Source organism: Haliaeetus leucocephalus, unplaced genomic scaffold (genome assembly GCF_000737465.1).
Source record: "Haliaeetus leucocephalus isolate CR32 unplaced genomic scaffold, Haliaeetus_leucocephalus-4.0 Scaffold462, whole genome shotgun sequence".
NCBI classification, from domain to species: Eukaryota; Metazoa; Chordata; class Aves; order Accipitriformes; family Accipitridae; genus Haliaeetus; species Haliaeetus leucocephalus.
The window spans coordinates 5,375,964-5,395,837 of NW_010972898.1; the positions used below are offsets into that span (position 1 = coordinate 5,375,964).

Here is a 19,874-nt window from a genome sequence, read left to right on the forward strand (position 1 = left end):
TAATGGGACAGGTATACATAGGTACAATTAGAACTTATGAAAGTAGAGTTCAGTGCTCAAGAAAAGTGTTGCTTCCCTAATATACACCTTCATTCCTTCAAAAAAACAATAAATTGCTTTATGAAGCATGTATAAAATACATGGCTTCAACCACAGCAATATTAATTTTATGCAATAACTTGATGATTGTTTTAAATCAAATCAAATCAAATCAAATCAAATTGATAAAGGCTGTTACTTCTGTGCTGCAATACCAATAAAAAGCTTTCATTCCCTCTTCACTATTAAAATGATATTCAATCTTTGTTAATAACAATACACAATGATGTATATGTAGTCTTAGACGTGGAAAAAATCACTTCATACTGTATGGGGTTTGCATGGCAAGGTTTTAGTAGCAGGGGGGGCTGCAGGGGTGGCTTCTGTGAGAAGCTGCCAGAAGCTTCCCCCATGTCCAACAGAGCCAATGGCAGCTGGCTCCAAGACAGACCTGCCACTGGCCAAGGTTGAGCCCATCAGTGACGGTGGTAGTGCCTCTGGGAGAACAGATTTAACAAGGAGCGGGGGGGAACTGCAGAATAGCAGCCAGGGAGAGGACTGAGAATATTTGAGAGAAATAGCCCTGCAGACCCCCAGGTCATGAAGAAGGAGGGGGAGGAGGTGCTCCAGGCGCTGGAGTAGAGATTCCCCTGCAGCCTCTGGGGAAGAGCATGGTGAGGAAGGCTGTCCCCCTGCAGCCCAGGGAGGTCCATGATGGAGCAGATCTCCACCTGCAGCCCATGGAGGACCCCACACCAGAGCAGGGGGATGCCCGGAAGAGGCTGTGACCCCGTGGGAACCCTGCGCTGGAGCAGGCTCCTGGCAGGACCTGTGGCCCCAAGGAGAGAGGAGCCCATGCCGGAGCAGGTTTCCTGGCAGGACTTGTGACCCCGCGGGGGACCCACGCTGGAGCAGTCTGTGCCTGAAGGACTGTCTCCTATGGGAGGGACCCCATGCTGGAGCAGGGGAAGAGTGTGAGGAGTCCTGTCCCTGAGGAGGAAGGAGCAGCAGAGACAACGTGTGATGAACTGATTGTAACCCCCATTCCCCGTCCCCCTGCACTGCTTTGGGGGATGAGGTAGAGAAAATCAGGAGTGAAGTTGTGCCCAGGAAAAAGGGAGGGGTGGGGGGAAGGTGTTTTGAGATTTGGTTTTACTTCTCATTACCCTACTCTGATTTGATTGGTAACAATTTCCCCAAGTTGAGTCTGTTTTGCCCATGACGGTAATTGGTGAGTGATCTCTCCCTGTCCTTATCTCGACCCACAAGCCCTTTGTTATATTTTCTCTCCCCTGTCCAGCTGAGGAGGGTAGTGATAGAGCAGCTTTGGTGGGCACCTGGTGTCCAGCCGCAGTCAACGCACCACACTTACATATTTGACACATCTATGACTGTGTGACAGAAAAGGCAGCCAAAGAGAACAAGCCCATAGCAAAAACCCAAGGCAAATATAAGCACAAAAATTCCCATCAATCAGTAACTTGTTTTTATAGAAATGTTGGGGTTTTTTCTCTTCTTTTTCAAGGTACTCATACTATATAGTTTGTTTTGGTTTGGTTTTACAATTATTAAAAATAGAATGAAAGCATTAATCACACAGATGTTTTAATCACAAAAAAGTGGAGACATGGAAGGTTAGACTTACAAAATATAAGAATTTGTATTTTTTGTAAGTCATGCTATCAAGCATCATTAATTTCTTCAACTACTTTTTACTCAGAGGACTGTATATTGTCTTACAGAACACAACAGTCTCCTTGACTTCCACTCTTTCTGAAAGTGAAGTTGATGATGTTGATTCTGTTTTGCTGATGTTTTCTCCTAAAAGGAATAATGCCCAGAAAGAGACATTCACTTTCTTGCCTGGCATGATAGTGATAGGAAGTACGAGAAATATTGATTGTAATCCCTTAATATACTCAGCTTTCTGGTTAAGAAAGTAAAACATCTCCAGATTAGGCTGTTGCATTTTGAAAGATTAGACTAACTAGACCAATTTTCCTTTCTCCTATATGCAGCAGCAGCTTGTTTACTATCAACCACTTTCAGCTTACTTTTCAATACAAATATCATACGGGAATACCAAGATGATACCATCTCAGTGTTAAAAAGAAAGAGTGTGCTGAAAATGAAGAGACCATTAAAGGCTGCAGAAAGAAATCTATCTTCTCTCTAAATCTCTCTGCCTGTTCTATTACCACCAACATCCTCTCTACTTCTTTTATTTTACCTCCCTTCTATCATCCTTCTCTCATCCATATCAGCTAAGGGATTTTTCTACACATTTTTTGGGTAATGATACATTACTTGACAAGATCCAAAATTCATTCTGGGAGAATGAAAATGTAGTACTGAAAAAATCAACACCTAGCCTTTGTTTAAATTGATGAATAAGTTTTGATTTAAAATGACAAAATGAGACCAACAAGCCCCTCAAATTTTACAAAGTCAGTTTCACAGATTTAGTGAGACCTATGTTTTTGGTTTTGTGTTTAATATTTTATAGTAAGTATACCAAAATGCAAATTATAAATAAATACATTTTAAAAACTGCTAAATGAGATCAGCCTTTTTAATCTAAGTATAGAACTGCTTAAATAAAACCATAACAGTGAAATGAAGCAATGGAAAACTGAAAGTCCTGATACTACTGATGATGTTCATTTAAGAAAGCAAATGCGTTCATTGCATCATCAGCAACTGACTGTAGATTGAACAGTGTACTTAGAAATGGAAGTTATTTAAGAACAGCTGATAAGCATGAATTACAACTACTAAGGATTTATAAAATGTGTTTAGCAATGGCTAAAGTTATTTAAATACAGTGTTAAAACTGACAAAAAATTATGATTTGGCAATGTTTTGTGCGTTATTGTCATCTGATCTTGCATCAGGCTTAAAAGGAAACTGACTGAAACCTGAGAAACAGAATGTTGAATGGGCTGTAATTCTGTTCCCATTGTCGTATTGTAGCTTCACTCCCAGGATCACTTACAGTAGATCTGTCACAGAGTGGCTGAGGCTAGTATGCACCTCTGGAGATTGTCTAACCAACCTCACTACTCAAAGCAGGGTCACCTAGAGCCAGTTGCCCAGACCACATGCAGATGGCTTTTAAATAACTTCTAGGATAGAGACTCCACAGCCTCTCTGGCAAATCTGTGTCAGTGTACAATCCTCACAGGAAAAAAGGAGTGTTTTACATTTAGATGATACCTCCTGTAGATCAGCCTGTATTTCACTCGGTATCACTGAGGACACCACGGATCCATTTTCTTTACTTCCTCCCATCAGGTATTTATACACATTGATAAGATCACCCTGAGCCTTCTCTCCTCCAGGCTAAACAGTCCCAGCTCTCTCAGATTCTCCTCGTGTATGAGATGCTCCAGTCCCTTAATCATCTTTGTCGCCCTTCGCTGGACTCACTCCAGCAAGTCAATGCCTCTTTTGTAGTGGAGAGCCCAGAACTGGATGCAGTACTCTAGGTGTGTCTCACCAGGGCTGAGCAGAAGGGAAAGATTGTCTCCCTCATCCTGCTGGCAACACTCTTCCTAATGCAACACAGAATACTGTTGGCCTTGTTTGCTGCAAGCACGCATTACTGGCTCCTGTCCAACTTGTTGTCCACCAGGACCCCCAGGACCTTTTCTGTAGACTTCCCACCAATCACCCCCCAGCCTGTACTAGCGCATGGGCTTACTCCTTTCCAATTCCAGGACACGACAGTTGCCTTTGTTGAACCTCATAAGATTTCTATCAGCTCATTTTCCAGCCTGTTGAGGTCTCTGTGATGGCAGCATAACCATCAACCACTCCTCACTGTTTTTGTCGTCTGCTAACTTGCTGAGAGTGCACTTTGTCCCATCATCCAGGTCATTAATGAAGATGAGGAAAACACTGACCCCTGAGAAACATCACTAGAGGATTCCAGCTGGACTTTGTGCTGCTGATTACAGCTCTTTGACCCTGGCAGTTCAGCTAGTCAGGTTGGTCAGGAATTATTTTTCTTTCATAAAATCATGTTGGCTACTCCCAGTCAAGTTCTTATCCTTAACATGGATTGAAACTCTTCCAGTATTATTTGCTCCATCACCTTCTCAGGCCTCATGGTGAGGCTGACTGGCCTGTATCATTCCAGACCCTTCTTGCCCTTTTTGAAGATACAAGTGGCATTTGCTTTCTTCCAGTCCTCAGGAACCTCTCCTGATCCCCATGACCTTTCAAAGATAATTGACAGTGGCTTCACAATGACATCAGCCAGCTCCCTCAGCATTCATGGGTGCATATTGTCATGTTTCATGGACTTTGACATGTCCAGCTTGCTTATATGTTACTTAACTTGATCCTGCCCCACCTGAGGGTAAGTCTTCCTTGTTCCAGACTTCCCCCATCTGGTTTCAGGGACCTGGAACTCCTGAAGCAAGTCTTTCTTTTTTTTTTTTGACAGAGGTAAAGAAGGCATTGAGTACCCCAACCTTTTTTGTGGTCTTTCTCATCAGGTCCCCTGCCCCAGTCAGCGAGCCCACATTTTCCTTAGTCTTCCTTTTGCTGTTTAAAGACCTGAGGTAGCCTTCCTTATTGCCCTTCAAGTCACTCATCAGATTCAACTCAAAATGAGCTTTGGCTTTCCTAACCTTATCCCTACAAGCTCAGACAGCACCTCTGTATTTCTCCTGGGTCACTTGTCCATTTTCCACCTCTTGCATGCTTCCTTTTTTAGTTTGAGTTTAATCAGGACCATTCAATCCATCCATGCAGACCTCAAGATGGAACTTTTTTGAGCTTAAAGGAGGTGATCCTTGAAAAATCTATCACGTCTCCTGAGCCCCTCTTTTCTGCAGGGCCGTATCCCCTGGAGCCACCGTTGCAGAGCCCACATATACTGCCCTCAGTAGAGTTTCTGGCTACCTTTGTGGAAGCTGCAGCACAAACTGTTGCATCTGTTGGCTGCCTCTATTACCTGTGCTCAAACCCACCTATCTATGAAACCCCACGGTTTGATTCTTGCATTACGTTTTCTAGGAAGCTGAGTTGGGAGAGTTCTAAGCAATGCAGAAGTATTTATTTTCACCATTATGCACTGCTTGCACCATATATTTCAAAACATTATAATGAATAGTAATGATAAGGTAATAACCACTCCCCCCAAGCAAATAAACAAATACATCCTTTACATTACAGCAGACCATGTCATATATGAAGAATTCCAGGGCAGATTGTGCCATATATGACGAATTCAATATTCAAGTGTTACTGGTTCTTATGGTTTGCTCTCAGAGCTTAGATGCCAGAACTTCTATGTGATTTTTATATCACACATATGGATTAAAGGCTAGTCCCAAAGGTGTTGCTTTTAGCCTCCCCATCACAAAGAACAGAGTGCAGTACATCTCACCTAGGTATCAAAACCTGTACTAAAGTTACTGAACAGTCCATGATAACCGCAAATGGCAATCCCATAATCGAAATCTTAAGGGATACATTCCACCAAGATCACAAAGCAAAATATTTTCCAGTAAAATTGATGAAACAAGACTATTCTCTGTTCTGAATGTTCCAGGTCATTTGTTTTAATAGAAAAAAATTAAATTCATTTTAAGTAGTCTGTGTTGAAATGTCAGAGTTCCAATCCTATTAGCACACTGTAGAATTCCTCCTCCTTAAAGAGCAAAGGTACTGAACTCTATAAACATTTTATTTTTTCTAAATGGTGCAGCCAATTTCTGCATGGTCTCTTGAGATAAGAGTTTTCATCTTTTTGTAGTCAAGATACTGAACAGTTTGTTAGAAAGTCAGAGTTCATCTTGACTTCATGAAACAGGTTTTCATGTTCACTATGTGTCCTACGCTAAAGTGACATCAGAGTACACAATTTTGTTGTTTTCTGTGTTCTATGCCCACTAGATAATAAACATCCATCTAGATTTACACTCAGGACGTAGATAAAGTTTTTATTAAACTATATTATATAGAATGGGCTTTTCCTCTTCCAAAATGAGAAAATAACAATTTCCAGCAGACACCAGAAGTCTTACTGTCCTTAAGCAAAATGCAGATGACAATAATATTGGTAGCTCTTTCAGGACTGTTTGAGAAGAGAAAGGACACAAGGCCCTCACAGCTTTTCTTCCTGCACCTCATCTTCAACAATTTGGCAAAACTAGTTTAAGGCACAAAGAAAGAAGAAATCCTCTTGCACTTAATGTTCCACATGATACTAGTGCTTTTCTGTTGTTTGCTGAGAAAAGCAATCATACATCCAGAAGGGAGGCTTTTATTGTAAGAGAATTACATTAAAAATAATCAAGGAAATTGGTGGAATCAGATCTTACATTTTTTTAATTTGTAGAAAATAATAATTCTGGCATTGAGGGACTAATTTATCCTATCCATCTTTTGATGAATTACCTTTATTTTCATGACTCTGAACAGTTTGGCTTTGTCAGTTCTCATACAATTACTGGACAGCTGAGACTAGATGCTCAACTATGAGGATTTCTTTTAGGAAAAGAAAGAACTTTTTTTCTTAAGAGGAGATATGTTTTTAGTAATATATTGAATAGTTAGGTGCAGTAAGTACACTACAAAGAAATCTTAATGTTTCCCTGAAAATGATGAAAAGCTTAATAACTCAATTTTTGTTATTTATTCAGTCATACAGAAGTCAGTACCCATTAAACTTTATTTCCTGTAACAAAGATGCTTTCTGGGTAATATGCATAGTCTTGATTAAAAGCTGTCCTAGCTAAATTGTGTCTCAACATATTGCTGTTCATCAGTATAATCTGAAACTGGCAGATTCCTGAACTAAAACAATTTTTGAAAACACTAAAATAAATTTTGCTATCAAATTGTACATACAGACCAAAGGGGAAAAAAAAAAAAAAGTACAAGAAAGAAGGATAGTAAGTTGCAGCACCATGTTACTATATACTGGGAAGAACAATTTTTTCTACCTGGAAAATAATTTTCCTGAGCATTTAGACTTAGGGGTTTATGATAGCAAACAATGTTATTTTTTAGCTAAATGAGATCTAAAAATGAATATTGTCCAGTGTGCAATGGCAGGCATTTTCCTTTTGATTGCCTTCACAAAGCTATGTAACAAAAAGCCTATTATGTCTAATTAGGTGCTGAGATCTGTACAGTTTCAATTACTTATACTTGGAGATTGGAATGGGATTTTTGAATTGCTTTTCTGTGATGTTACAAAATAATGGAACATTGCCTATCATATTTCTAACTCTGCCTTTCCTTATCTGCATGATAGACCTGTTTTCACACAGTGGAATTTTAGTGTCAGTTTTTATAAAATTACAGAAAATATAGTTTCATACTGATACTTTTGGATATGAAATGGCAAAAAAAATGGTGTTAGCTTTACTGTAGTCTCTGCATTTTGATATTTGTAGAGACACAGAATTTTAACTGGGAAGGATAAACTTTTATCCAACAACTAATTTTTTAAATAGCAAAATTACCTTTTAAGAAGAGGGCAGACATATGCTGTATTATGACAATGAAGGTGAGGAGACAAATAAATCAGTGACTTGTTATCCAAGTATTAAACTTGCTTAAGTAATACCCAGACTTTACTCCACCACTTTAAGCTCTGCATTTATTTAGTTTCCAGGTAGATGTAAATTTCTAACAATCTCCTTTCTCATCCACATCCACAGAACCATACTTAGACAATCCTGTATTAATTGTAACTAACATTGCTGCTTTTCCTTACTCTGTTCTTGCCCTCTTTAAGTCTTACACCACTTTTCTTCCATACTACTGGTGTCAACATAAAGAAAAGTAATGAGAGTAAAGTCCAATTTTTTTAAAAATTATGCATCAATTAGTTAAACCTGGTGTTTAATTTTCACAACTATAATCTTAACTGGGTGTGAAATACAAGAAGCGTTCTTTGGATGCTGCATATAGGATCACCACAGGCCAAGCTGGGAATTTAGTATGTGATAAACTGGAGAATTAGACCTGAACTACCTTCCTTAGTGAATATTCAGTGAAACATTGTTAAAAATACCTCTTCGTATGTTTATTCACAGGCAGGTATCAAGGCTGATTAAAAGAATTATAAAAATACCCCTGCCCTCCTGGGCCAGAAGATATTACACTGACATGTTAATGTAATGCAAATTTATAAAAGTAAAGATCTGCCTGCCGCCTCTTTATTTACATTCAGTTTTGTAGATGAGACACCCAATTCTCAACTCTGCCACACTATTATCCTGAGAACATGACTCAGAAATTATTGTAAGTGTTGCCATTATGATTTGTAGCTCTTCAGTGAATTGGGTCATGATCTACTACTTACTAAGAGTGTAAAGTACAATGACAAGGTACTTAATAATCCAGAAAGAAATATCCGTGTAATGCTCCCCATGATTAGGAGAAAAATCCAAAGCAAAAATCTAATATACATGCAAATCAGTATTGCAGAGAAAACACTTTAAAAGGCTCAGGTCTTCTGTCAACAAACAGTGAAAGCTAGAATGACATATTTCTCCTGAGATTTCAACATTAAAAAATAACAATAATTTAACTACATAGAAGTACCTGGTACTAGTCAATATTGCATAAAAGAAAGATTCTCAAGCTAATTTCTAAACAGCTGCTTCTGAAAGAGTAAACAATACAGCTATGTCAGAGCATTGCTGCGCTCTGGTAAGCTAGTCTGTTGAAGAACTGTTCCACTTTACCTAATGCTTTGGTGGTTATAGGTTTGGGGTTTTTTTGTTTGGGTGGGGTTTTGGTTTGTTGTTTTTTTTTTTTCTGCGCACAGAAATCACCACATAGAGAGGGGGAACTCACTTCTTCAGCATAGCACTGCCTTGTGAGATGCTGATATACCCAGAAAGATTTACTATTGCAGAAAAGCAAGATATTTCCAACAAGATCTTGACTTAAAGAATGTTTTTGGGACATGAGACTTTCTCCTTGAGCTGTTTTGTTTCCCATTCCAGTCATGCTGTTAAATTAATGGTAGTGAATAATCTTTTGTAAAAGAATGTAAGTGAAGAAGGGACAGATTAAAGGTGGAAACTGCTTCTTGCTTTGTTACACAAATAACAAAGCAGTGGACATTCTTTTTTGTACTCGGGAAGCACATATACGACATACAAATGCGTTCTTCATCACCGAAAGTATTGTTATGACTGCCAATATGTCAAGGTCCGAAAGAATCTCTGATTTCCTGCATGAGCAGAATATACTGCAGATTTGACCTGTATAGAGTGCATCAAACTCACAGCTCTGTTGATTTAAGCTTGATTTGAGCAGACATCATGGTCACTTGCTCAGAGTATCTAAATATCCAACAATTAAGCTGCATACATCTGGAAATATGGAATGTCATTGCCCAGTGCAGTAGCATTTGGTTGGTATTATACAAGTGTGGTAGCATGAAGGGCTGTATTATTTTCAGTTGTCAGTATGCTCTAACAAACTAGTATCTGGAAGAGTTTCCTTTATCCAGTGTTCTAGCTTTTGGCACTGCAGCAAACATTCTGCAAAAAATATGATTATATCTTCCAATAATTCTTTTCTTTAGAAGTAGTTGGTATGCTTAGAGCACTTTTCGAAAATTAGTTAATCATGAATAATTAGTTTTATCATACCAATAGTGTATAAGCTACTATAAGATCAGTCTGTTGGTTTCAATGCTATTTCCATTCTCCTCATGCCTTTCATCTCCAGCCTCCTGTGCAAAAGGACATTGCAGGTTCGTATCTGCCCTGATGTCCAAAATGGAATCTCAGATTCTCACGCATCTGTCTACTCACCCCTGGAATTTTTTCTCTCCACATAGTGGTTTCTTTTACATACACACAACACAACATACATAAAATTTGGAGTTATTTTGCTGTAAAACTTTAAACAAACAACCAACCCCCAAACAAACCACAAAACTAACCCCTACTTGTTTTTGTCTCTGAATGGAAGATGTGAATTTGCCATTTTTGCCCCCCTCTGTAGCCCAGTAGTAGTGGTACACAAAAAGAAGATGCTATCCTGCAAGCTAGTGGAGAAAGAAAAGTTCCCCTTTATTCTTTACATTTTTATAGCTTATTTTACAGTTACCATTGATGTAACTGTTAAGGCTGTATCAAGCTTTTATTTATATTCCCGATTTACTTTAATGGTTTCTACCATGACTTGAATGCTTTTTTTGATAGATTGTAACTGCGTAGACAAACATGGATTTATTGGGGCTTAAGCACTATCTAAAATAACATCACTGCTTAACTGTCACGGCAAATGTTTTTAAAATAGATGAAAATTAAACTCTCACTCACTTGAATATTATCCCTCAATCTAGGCCTAAAGAGTGGTATCATTCATCATTAGATTTTCAGTGTTGAACAAGCAATAATCTATGTTTCATAATGTTTTTTGAAAAAGGCAAAACTCAGACAGCCTGTACACGAACTGGTCTGGCTACATTGCTGTATATCTGATCTACTCTGCTCATGAATCCTCTAGCCTGTGTTTTCCTGGTGAAAGTCTTTAAAAAAATGTGTTAGTAACACCCATTCTTTAAAGGCTTTGTTGTTTATTTGGCATAAAATGAAGGTGATCACTCTCCATATTCACCTCATAAACTGCATCTTTAATCTGCATAATTTTTATTGTAGTGACCTGTTCATTATAAATTTGTGGTATCAACCTATGTGATAACTTTGGTTTCTCCTTCACTTGTTTCAACATGATCAGGTATTGTTTTGCTATTATGGATCTATCAAGGTCTCTAGTATCTGAAACTTCTGACATTTGCACTGAAGCCATATTTTAAAAACCTCATGAAATTTTAGAAATTTATTGTTTAAAAAATGACTTCTTTATTTCATCAAGTGAAAGTAAAAGAATTAAAAATATTTGCTTCATGAAAATATATTATTTGCAGAACTTGTATTATATAGGATAAATTGACTTTAATAATTGATTTATTTTCTCTTTTTCCCCCCAATTTATTATTTTATGAAAGAATAATTCTATCAGGAAGTACTCAACTGATAAGCTGTGCCATTGATGCTACCTATGGTGTTACCTCTAGCTTTAAGATATTACATACTCCATTACTTTGTTAGTTTTATTTAAATAGAAGTTTTCCTACAAATTTACTATATTTTTTGGTTTAGTTTTGTATCTTAAACAGTTTTCCAAGAATATATATATTTTGGCATCTCTCAAATCATACATACACACATGCATAAATACCAAAATACACGACCTTTGGACTTCTTTTTAAAAGTTCTAGTGCAACTCAGTTGTGGAATCTAAATTATCTTTGCTTTACCAGAGTTACAACTGGCTTTTTTATTATTATTTTCCATAGAGAATTCTAGGTTAATTCACTTGTGAAGCGAACAAGTCCAAAATATAATGTACATAGTCTATTGACACTGAAAAATATTTTTATTCATGCTTAATTATAATTTTTCAATTTTTCTTATACTTGGCTAGCATGGAAAACAACATTAAAAATGTTCCTATGCAGGAGACAAGCCAGATTTTTTTTTTTTTTTTAAAGAACACTTCTTTTTTTCATAGACCAACACTGAAGCTTTTATTCTAGTCATATTTGACAGAAAACTATTGTATCTATCTGAAGCTGAATTTTAATATGTTGATATTAAGAAAAATGTTATGCAGAGAGTCCAAATCCTCACTGCAGGACCAATGTAATGACTGAATCTACCAGTGAAGTCTTACTTAAACAGAACTTTGGTCCAGGATTAAAAGCAATGATTTCTCTGTAAGATTTTTGGCTATACACTGTTATGTCCAAATTAACACTTAAGGCTGAATAAAGAGCCACATAAGGCTAGGAATAGGCTGATTCTATATGTTCTTATGTAACTGCAACTGCCAAATTCTACCTTTATTTAGAAAAAACTTCTCAGTCTTGTTTCTTAGAAGTGGATTACTTATTGGAAAGCAACACCTGGTAATTCTTTTGCAAAGTATTTTCTCTTCTATTTTACTTTTCTTACCATTTTGTTTCTTCTACCTAAACAATTGCAACTACATAGGACTATACTGGACTGGCTAAGAATATTCTGTCTCATTTGGCTAAAAAGGAGTTATGAGTGTTTTCTTCTGTGTTTCAAAGAAAAATTAAAACATTCAGTCAAGATTCTGCAACTACACTTGATGCATTTGCTCCGTTCATCCACATTGGTACAGGCAAAAAGCTTTTGTATTATTTCAAAAAAGGTCTTCTATGTAAAGTAAAATTACTAAGAGAAATGAATTATTCAATAAGCATTCAAACCTCCCTATTATCAATTTCAGGAATGTAATGGTTTAAGTATTCAGCTGCATTTGGAATTCAGCTATCAGTTAAACACTTGGACATTGCATACATTATAACTGCTGACAATGCAAGGAAAAGACCCCCAGCTTTTCTACAGGCTCACAGAATTGGATATAAATGAATGCTTCTAATGCAGGTAAACTGGTTTAATTTACTTTATGATGAAGTCGAGGGTAGTTTAGAACTTACAAGCTGAAAAATGCTACCAGTTCTATATTACGGACAAAAACACTGACAGTGCTATGAATCACAATGTACACAGAAAAAAGATGCAATAAGTTTAGACTAACCAGATATGTGTGTGTGTATATATATATATACACACACATATGCACAGGTACATCATGATATATATATGACATATATGGAAATATATACATGTATATACACACATGTATCATGTATGTATATAAATTGCTATGCATATATATGTATTTATGTACCATTATTATTTATGGATCAAAAAGAGGGTAATCATGTCTTTGATTTTGGCCAAAATAAATAGAAAGTCCTATCTTATTTTTGATTTGTTAGCTCAGATTTTACGTATTCCCTTTGTTATGTAACGTACCAGCTTTTTGACTGACACTTCAGTTTCTCCACAATCTTTTCCTCCGTTAACATTTCTCATTACTACTTAACAATTACAGAGCTATCCCTGGTTTTTTCTCAGCTAATCTTTTTTTTCCTTCCCTCTGCCTTGTGTGTTGGATTCTAGAGCAGTAAGCACTGAAGTTGAAAATCAAGCTGGGTCTAAGAAGCAGGGTGGGTCATTCTCATTTAGTGAAATATAGAAATAGACCTTTGTGCAAACGTATAATGCCATTTGATGTTTTTGTTACCAACATCAAAAATATTCAGGGATATTTTATCCTACAACTGCCTAACTTCTGGTATTTTCTTTCCACTTCTGATTCTTGAGCTTAGTCTTTTAGATATTCATTATTGCACATATGAGTTTCACGAGAATCACATTAGAGGCAGGTATTCACTCTGTCTAACTTTAAGCATACCCCTCAGGTCCTTAATAATACTTTTACATTACATATTTAGCTGGTCCAGAATGATGTGTTGAAACCATAACCCATTCTGTAAACTGAGACTCGGAAACTCTTTAGGTCCTCAAGTTGAGGCAAGGGAGATTTAGGTTAGATATTAGGAAAAATTTTTTTACTGAGAGGGTTGTCAAACATTGGAATGGGCTGCCCAGGGAAGTGGTTGAGTCACCATCCTTGGAGATATTAAAAAAGCGAGTGGACGGGGTACTTCAGGACATGGTTTAGTGGGCATTATTGATGGTTGGACTCAGTGATCTTGAAGGTCTTTTCCAACCTAATGATTCTATGATTCGATGACCATTCACTCTGGGTAGAGTGAATTCTATCTACCCTAGGCCTATATGCTATATAAATAAATTTAAGGCTTTCCCATCAGCAATGAATATTTTTATAGCATTTATAGCATTTGCACTCAGAAAATTCCAACTGGCAAAATTCTCTCTTCCAAGAGGAGAGGAGGAAGAATATGTAACCTGCCTGCACTCAAGGCTGCACAGGAGTTTGTTAGGTAATACCATGCCCTGTTATCCTTCTTCCCATGCTGATCATCTTGCAAATGCATGTTTGACTATGGATAGTGAGATCAGTATATTTGCAAAGCCAAAACCCAAAGCTCAACTCTAGGTTTAACAAATGTGTAAATCTAGCTTAAAATAGGAGCTTAGACACTCTTTACATAGCTCATGGAAATGGTAAGACAGTTTGGGACACCTACCTGAAAAGGCTGCCCTTCTCCCTTAATTATACTGGAAGGTTAATTTTCTCACTAAGGCACTTAAATTGTTTACTTTGGAAAGACAAACTGAGTATCAATCTTTTGTTCCATATTGTGGCTTTCTTTTTTAAACCATGGTGCCACTGGATTTGATATCTAAAGTTTAAATTAGTCTATCACTGATTCCCTATTTCCTCTCTCTCCTCCTCCTCTATGTAGCCTATGAAGTCTTTTTGTGAAGCAATTCTGCACCCACTTTCCCCATTCCTGTGCTGAATTTATAATCCACGATCTGTTTTACATTTTTTCCCTATTGGTTCTTTCAGTCTATTTCTGCCCTCCCTATATCGGTTTTGATTTTGTCTTTCTGTTTCTCAGGTTTCACCTTCTGCATATTTCATTTGTGCTTTTCATTGCCTTTCTGGCTTCTTATTACTCTTTCATATTCCCTACTGGTTTATGGCCTACTTGACAGGGATATTAGAATCACTGTTATTTGAAATAATAGTTTTGGATCCCACATTCTACCTTTTCTTTTTTGTACTTTAGCATCACTTATTCCAAAGACTACCACTACCATAGCTTCCACTCATCTTCAATTGACAGTGCTGAAACTGCCTAACATATGACTTCCTACACTATGTACTTTCACTACAAGACCGGTCAGTTTTCATTTTCTCATTTCTACATATATCAACTTCTACACCCATAGTTCTATTGAAGATTATATGAAGGCAGAATAAACTGTATTGCCTGGCTGTGACTTCAGTTACAATAAGGTAGATCTGAATTTTTTTTGCTGATGTCAACAAAAAGACATCAGTCTAAAGGATGGGTGCTTATTTCTGATCTTGTATACAAAATCCATTTCAAGCAGCTCTAGTGTTATCACTACATGGATATAACGTAACATATATTTTAGAAAACAAATGAAAAAAAGATTTCTTACTGCCGATTAATTTCTCATTACAAAGGGCATTTACTAAAATAATAACCTTATGAGATGCCTGGAAAAAAATATTCAAATGAAAAAAGCAATTCAATTCTATTAGCTAAGCTTCTCAGGAATAATACGACTCTTACACAATTCCAAATAAAAAAAAAGAGCACATATCTACTGCTTCCCAAACAACTTCATTTAATCATTTTCATCATCACCAATAAAATCCCAGTTTCTACTTTTCCTGATTTTACATGTTTACAAAAAGCCCAAATTTCTGCAATACAAAAATTAAAAAGTGATTCCACACAAACACAAAACTCCCTCAATTGGTCAAATGCTTTGTGTGTTGCCTTTTTTCTCCTGTAGAAAACATACCAGTTTTTCTCCAGTCATAACCTCAACATTCCTGAACAGCTTTACTTAAACTATAAAGGTATTTTTTAAATCTATTGACCAAAAGCATCTGTAGAATTATCAGTCCAAAATGATACATCTTTTTTGAACTGATCACAAATGGTTTTTGATCATGGCTCCATCTCTTGTCACTGGGAAAAGTTTTTTCTCTACCAAGCATTCCCTAATGTTTTATTAATAATTTCCTGTGTTATAGCTGAAGTTGTTGCATTTTTACCACCCTTGGGAACAGCACTGAAACTAATAACAGATTCTGTAAAATTCTGGAACACTGGTAAAAAAACATTACATGTATTTCTGCAGCATTGTAATTAAATTTAAACTTAGGAAACAATTTTAAATCACAGAGCTATTTAGTGTCATGATGTCATTTGACATAGAATCCCATCACTACTTTTTATTGTACAATATATTTAATAGCAAAAATGCATTATGCCAGCCACTGCACCAATGCATATTATGATACAAGTGTCAAATGGGGGGGGGGGGAAAGGCACCTTCATTTTGTGAGGTATTGACACAGCAGTACATTAAAGGACTTGCTGCTGATTGTAACTCAGGGGAATGGACATGAAAACCTAGCATATCTTTTCCATTTCTGTTTTTCATGACATTGTAATGATTTTATCACAACAAGTGATTTTAGCAGAAGAGATAATGAACAGTGCAGTTTTCTATACCTTATAAAAGTTATATTCTGGTGGGTATGTCGTATAGATTCTAAACTCCTTTATTTAAGCAAGAAAATCTCATCACTATACAGTTAGGAATAAAAAAGGATATTTTTGAAACATCACAAAATTACTTATGTAACTGAATAAATTAGAGCTTTTATTCTACTTTATATGCATGATATACATAATAGAAAGACTACTTTTTTTTTTCAAGGAAACAATACAACTGTCTTTTGCTTAATTTAAAAAATAATTTAAAAACCCCACCAAATGTATATTTCTTTGAGTAGAGAACAGGGATACAATGTGGCTTGATTAATGCTGACAGTGGTATGGATAATACCATTAAAAAGCCAAATGAAAGCAAAAAACAACTTATCTGAAAACAGGCTATGGGAAAATATGCTCTCAGTCATGATAAAACTTGCTACAAATACTTTGTAAAGTACCTCAGTCCATCACTGACAGTGTTTAAAGACTTTATTTCCTATCACACTGGATAAATGAAAACACAAAATGCTGTGATTAAAAAGAAATAATACCTTGATTGTTTGATAAATTAAGATGTCCTTTTTCAAAATCAGTGCATACGAACCTGAATTTTCTCACTAACCTGTGTAAGTTTCAGGGTTTCTTTCCCTGTTCCTCTGCCTTTTATTTGGTTTTTCGTTTTTTTTCCCCCAGTGTTATTTTGGTAAATAATAGAAATGTTCTTTAACGTTTTACATATTCTTAGTGATCTAACAAGAACAATGTAATCAGTTATTGCTACTGTTCAGAGAGCTACGATGGCTTAAAAGTACTGAATTTTCCATTACAAATTACATATCCGAAAAATGTGGTATCTTTTTAAAACATTTTTTTTTCTTACCTAAGCCATGCCTATGTGTTGACATTGGTGGTAACACAGTCCAAGCCTTGGTCTTTGGATTGTAACATTCAACAGTGTTTAATGTCTTTAAACCATCCCGGCCTCCAATGACAAACAGCTTGTCATCGATGACAGCAACACCAAACTGAAGCCTCCTGCCATTCATCACTCCAGCCTGAATCCATATATTTGTTCTGAGATCATACTTTTCAATAGTTGTAGCACCTGATGAGACATAATAATAGGATAATGTATACAAAATGTATACAAAATTGGCATTGGCTGTGGTGTTTGTTTTTTTTTTTTTTCTAGAAGTGTCAAAACTTTAATATTGTTTTCTGATTACTTCCAACAACTTGACAAATATATTTTCTTTCTTTACAGAAAGTAGTTCCTGGTGGGGAGGGGGGTGGGGGAGAGAGAAAGAGATAGAGTGTTTTTTCCCTCCCCAAGGAAAGTGAAAAAAAACCCCTAAATGTTCCCTATAGAATCAAAGTATTGCAAGTCTGGATAACAGTATGCTCTAACTTTATGATCTTTTTTTACAGTTCAGTGGCATAACTAGCTAAGATAACTAATCTTGTTATGCTTAATTCCAATCTTCCATACAGCGTAAAAAAGGCCTGTGAAATTACGTGATATTTTCATCAAAGATTAGAAGTTGTATTTTAATTTGGGTTCATATTTTCTTTCTTATTTTAGGTATTCATGTGTAGGTTTTTTTCAGACACATTTCCACTGGAAGTACAGAATGTTGTACTTATAATCTCAAGCAAAATATTTAAAGAATGTTTCCATATACAGTTAAAACCATTTCCTGCTGAACTTAGTCATTTGAATTACTTTCACAGGTGAACTCAAAAGCTATAAAGAGCATTATGTATAAAATAACTTACCAGTTAATCATGAAAAAGTCATTAAGAAGCCTCTGATGTTAAAAGTAACTTGTATGTAATATACAGAGATACAAAATGAAGAGTTTATTAACAAAAACAGAGGGATAAAGGAAACATATTTAACTTAACTAGATTCCAGAAAGTGAAAGAGTAATGCATTCCATTAAATGTAATATGAGTGTAGGAAAATTTAATTTAAAGCAAAAGCACAAATATTTAAATGAGAGATGAGTTTAAATTAATCCTTAAGAGAGAAACTTGATAATTCATCTGAAATGTAACCAATGTTTTATTTTTACATACACATAACAGTGCTTCATTTCCAAAGTTTAAATATCCCTACAGAAAGAATCAACATAATTATTAGGCTTTACCAACTAACTATTTGGTTTATAATAAAAGATTATAATTCCATGGGAAATAATTCTTTTAGGGTTCATTCATTCTTTGGAACAGAAGAGCAATGAACCAAGTGGAAACAAACATCATGAAAGCAACACTTTTGTTAATTGAACTAAAAAAGATATAATTTAAATTCAATTTGTATCTAAGTGTAGCAGAGCAGCAATAATGTACAATTCATCTGGTTATATTAAATCCCTTGCTAGTTTTATGAAGCCGTAAGATACATGAAGCAATTTTTGCATTCGATTGAGAGAAATACTTATTTATCTTTTTGCCCCTAATTTAAAACTGAGAGCTGTGTAAATGCATTAATCTTTAGGTTCAAAAGAAAAAAAAATACAGATTATTTGATACAGTTGTTTGGTGGTGCTGCAGGGCATATTATAATGATGCATAGTATAAAGTAATGTCATAATGTTTAAAATTTTTTATATGTGAATCTGTTCATGTTAAAAGCTAGAACTGTAGCATATGAGTTCTATAATGCTATGTCAATGGTAAAGAGTACAGTTTAAAGGCTTTGTCATTCTGATTCCAGAAAATCTTACTAACATAACAAACACAGTCTTTGAATTATGCTCAGCTATTTATTTTCTAATATTGGTTAAAACTGAATTTGTCACAATATTTTATTACATTACATATAGAGCATCTAATCCAGCAGTTCCTGGAGTGCCTGAATTCTGTTTATCCAGTAAGGTGCCTTGCTAATCTATACTAATAATACTAATACTAATACAAAGTGGAATACGTATCAGTTCTATAAAATGGTCTTTGGTATCAGGAACATGAATATAATACATTCCAGACTGCTGTGCAGACAAGAACAGAAGACCTCTGAAGTTACTGTAGCCCTTGGATGAAATCAGCTCATGGATGAAGAAGAGATGATAGAATCAACTATAATATTACAGATACCTTGTCAACGGGTAGAAAAGCATACTTTGACTTTTTTTGACCAAATTCTATTTCATGCACCCCTGTCAGTTCTGTTCCCAGCACTGGAATGCCGATAGAGTCTCCATGGATGCTAAGATAGCATGAAGAAGGATGTGGAAGTGACGTCTTTTTAACTGTATTTGATGACACTCTTCCTACAGGAAGAGTTCTAGGCCTAGAATTTCTTATCAGAAATCATTAGTCACTATACGCATTTTTTAGTACATCATCACTGCATTCATGCCAGCTGCATCATTTCATACCAGTCTTGCATTCCCTAGACATTTTTCAAAAATCACTGAGCCAAGTTAAAAATCTAATTCTCTTTAGTGACTCTCAGCATAGACAATCAGCCTGCAACTTGCAAAGTGAGTAAAACTTACCAGAAAACCAATCCACCAGCTGTAGCTGTATACAACGAAGCCTAAACAGGAAATAGCTGTGTAGAAAACACCTACAGTCTCTCCCCTGCTCCCACAGAAAACAGTTGCCCTAGTTCCAGCTGGGATAGAGGTAATTTTCTTTCTAGTATCTGGTATAGTGTAATGTTTTGGGTTCAGTATGAGAAGAATGTTGGTAACACACTGAT

General features: G+C 36.1%; 1 protein-coding gene across 1 annotated transcript in view; it reads right to left on the minus strand.

Moving 5' to 3' along the window:
• KLHL1 (kelch-like family member 1) overlaps positions 1-19,874 on the minus strand; it is a 164,750-nt gene that overhangs the window by 26,487 nt on the left and 118,389 nt on the right. Inside the window, exon 6 of the mRNA XM_010575247.1 lies at positions 17,046-17,270. Coding sequence (XP_010573549.1) covers positions 17,046-17,270 — 225 coding nt within the window. The remainder of the gene's footprint in view (positions 1-17,045; positions 17,271-19,874) is intronic.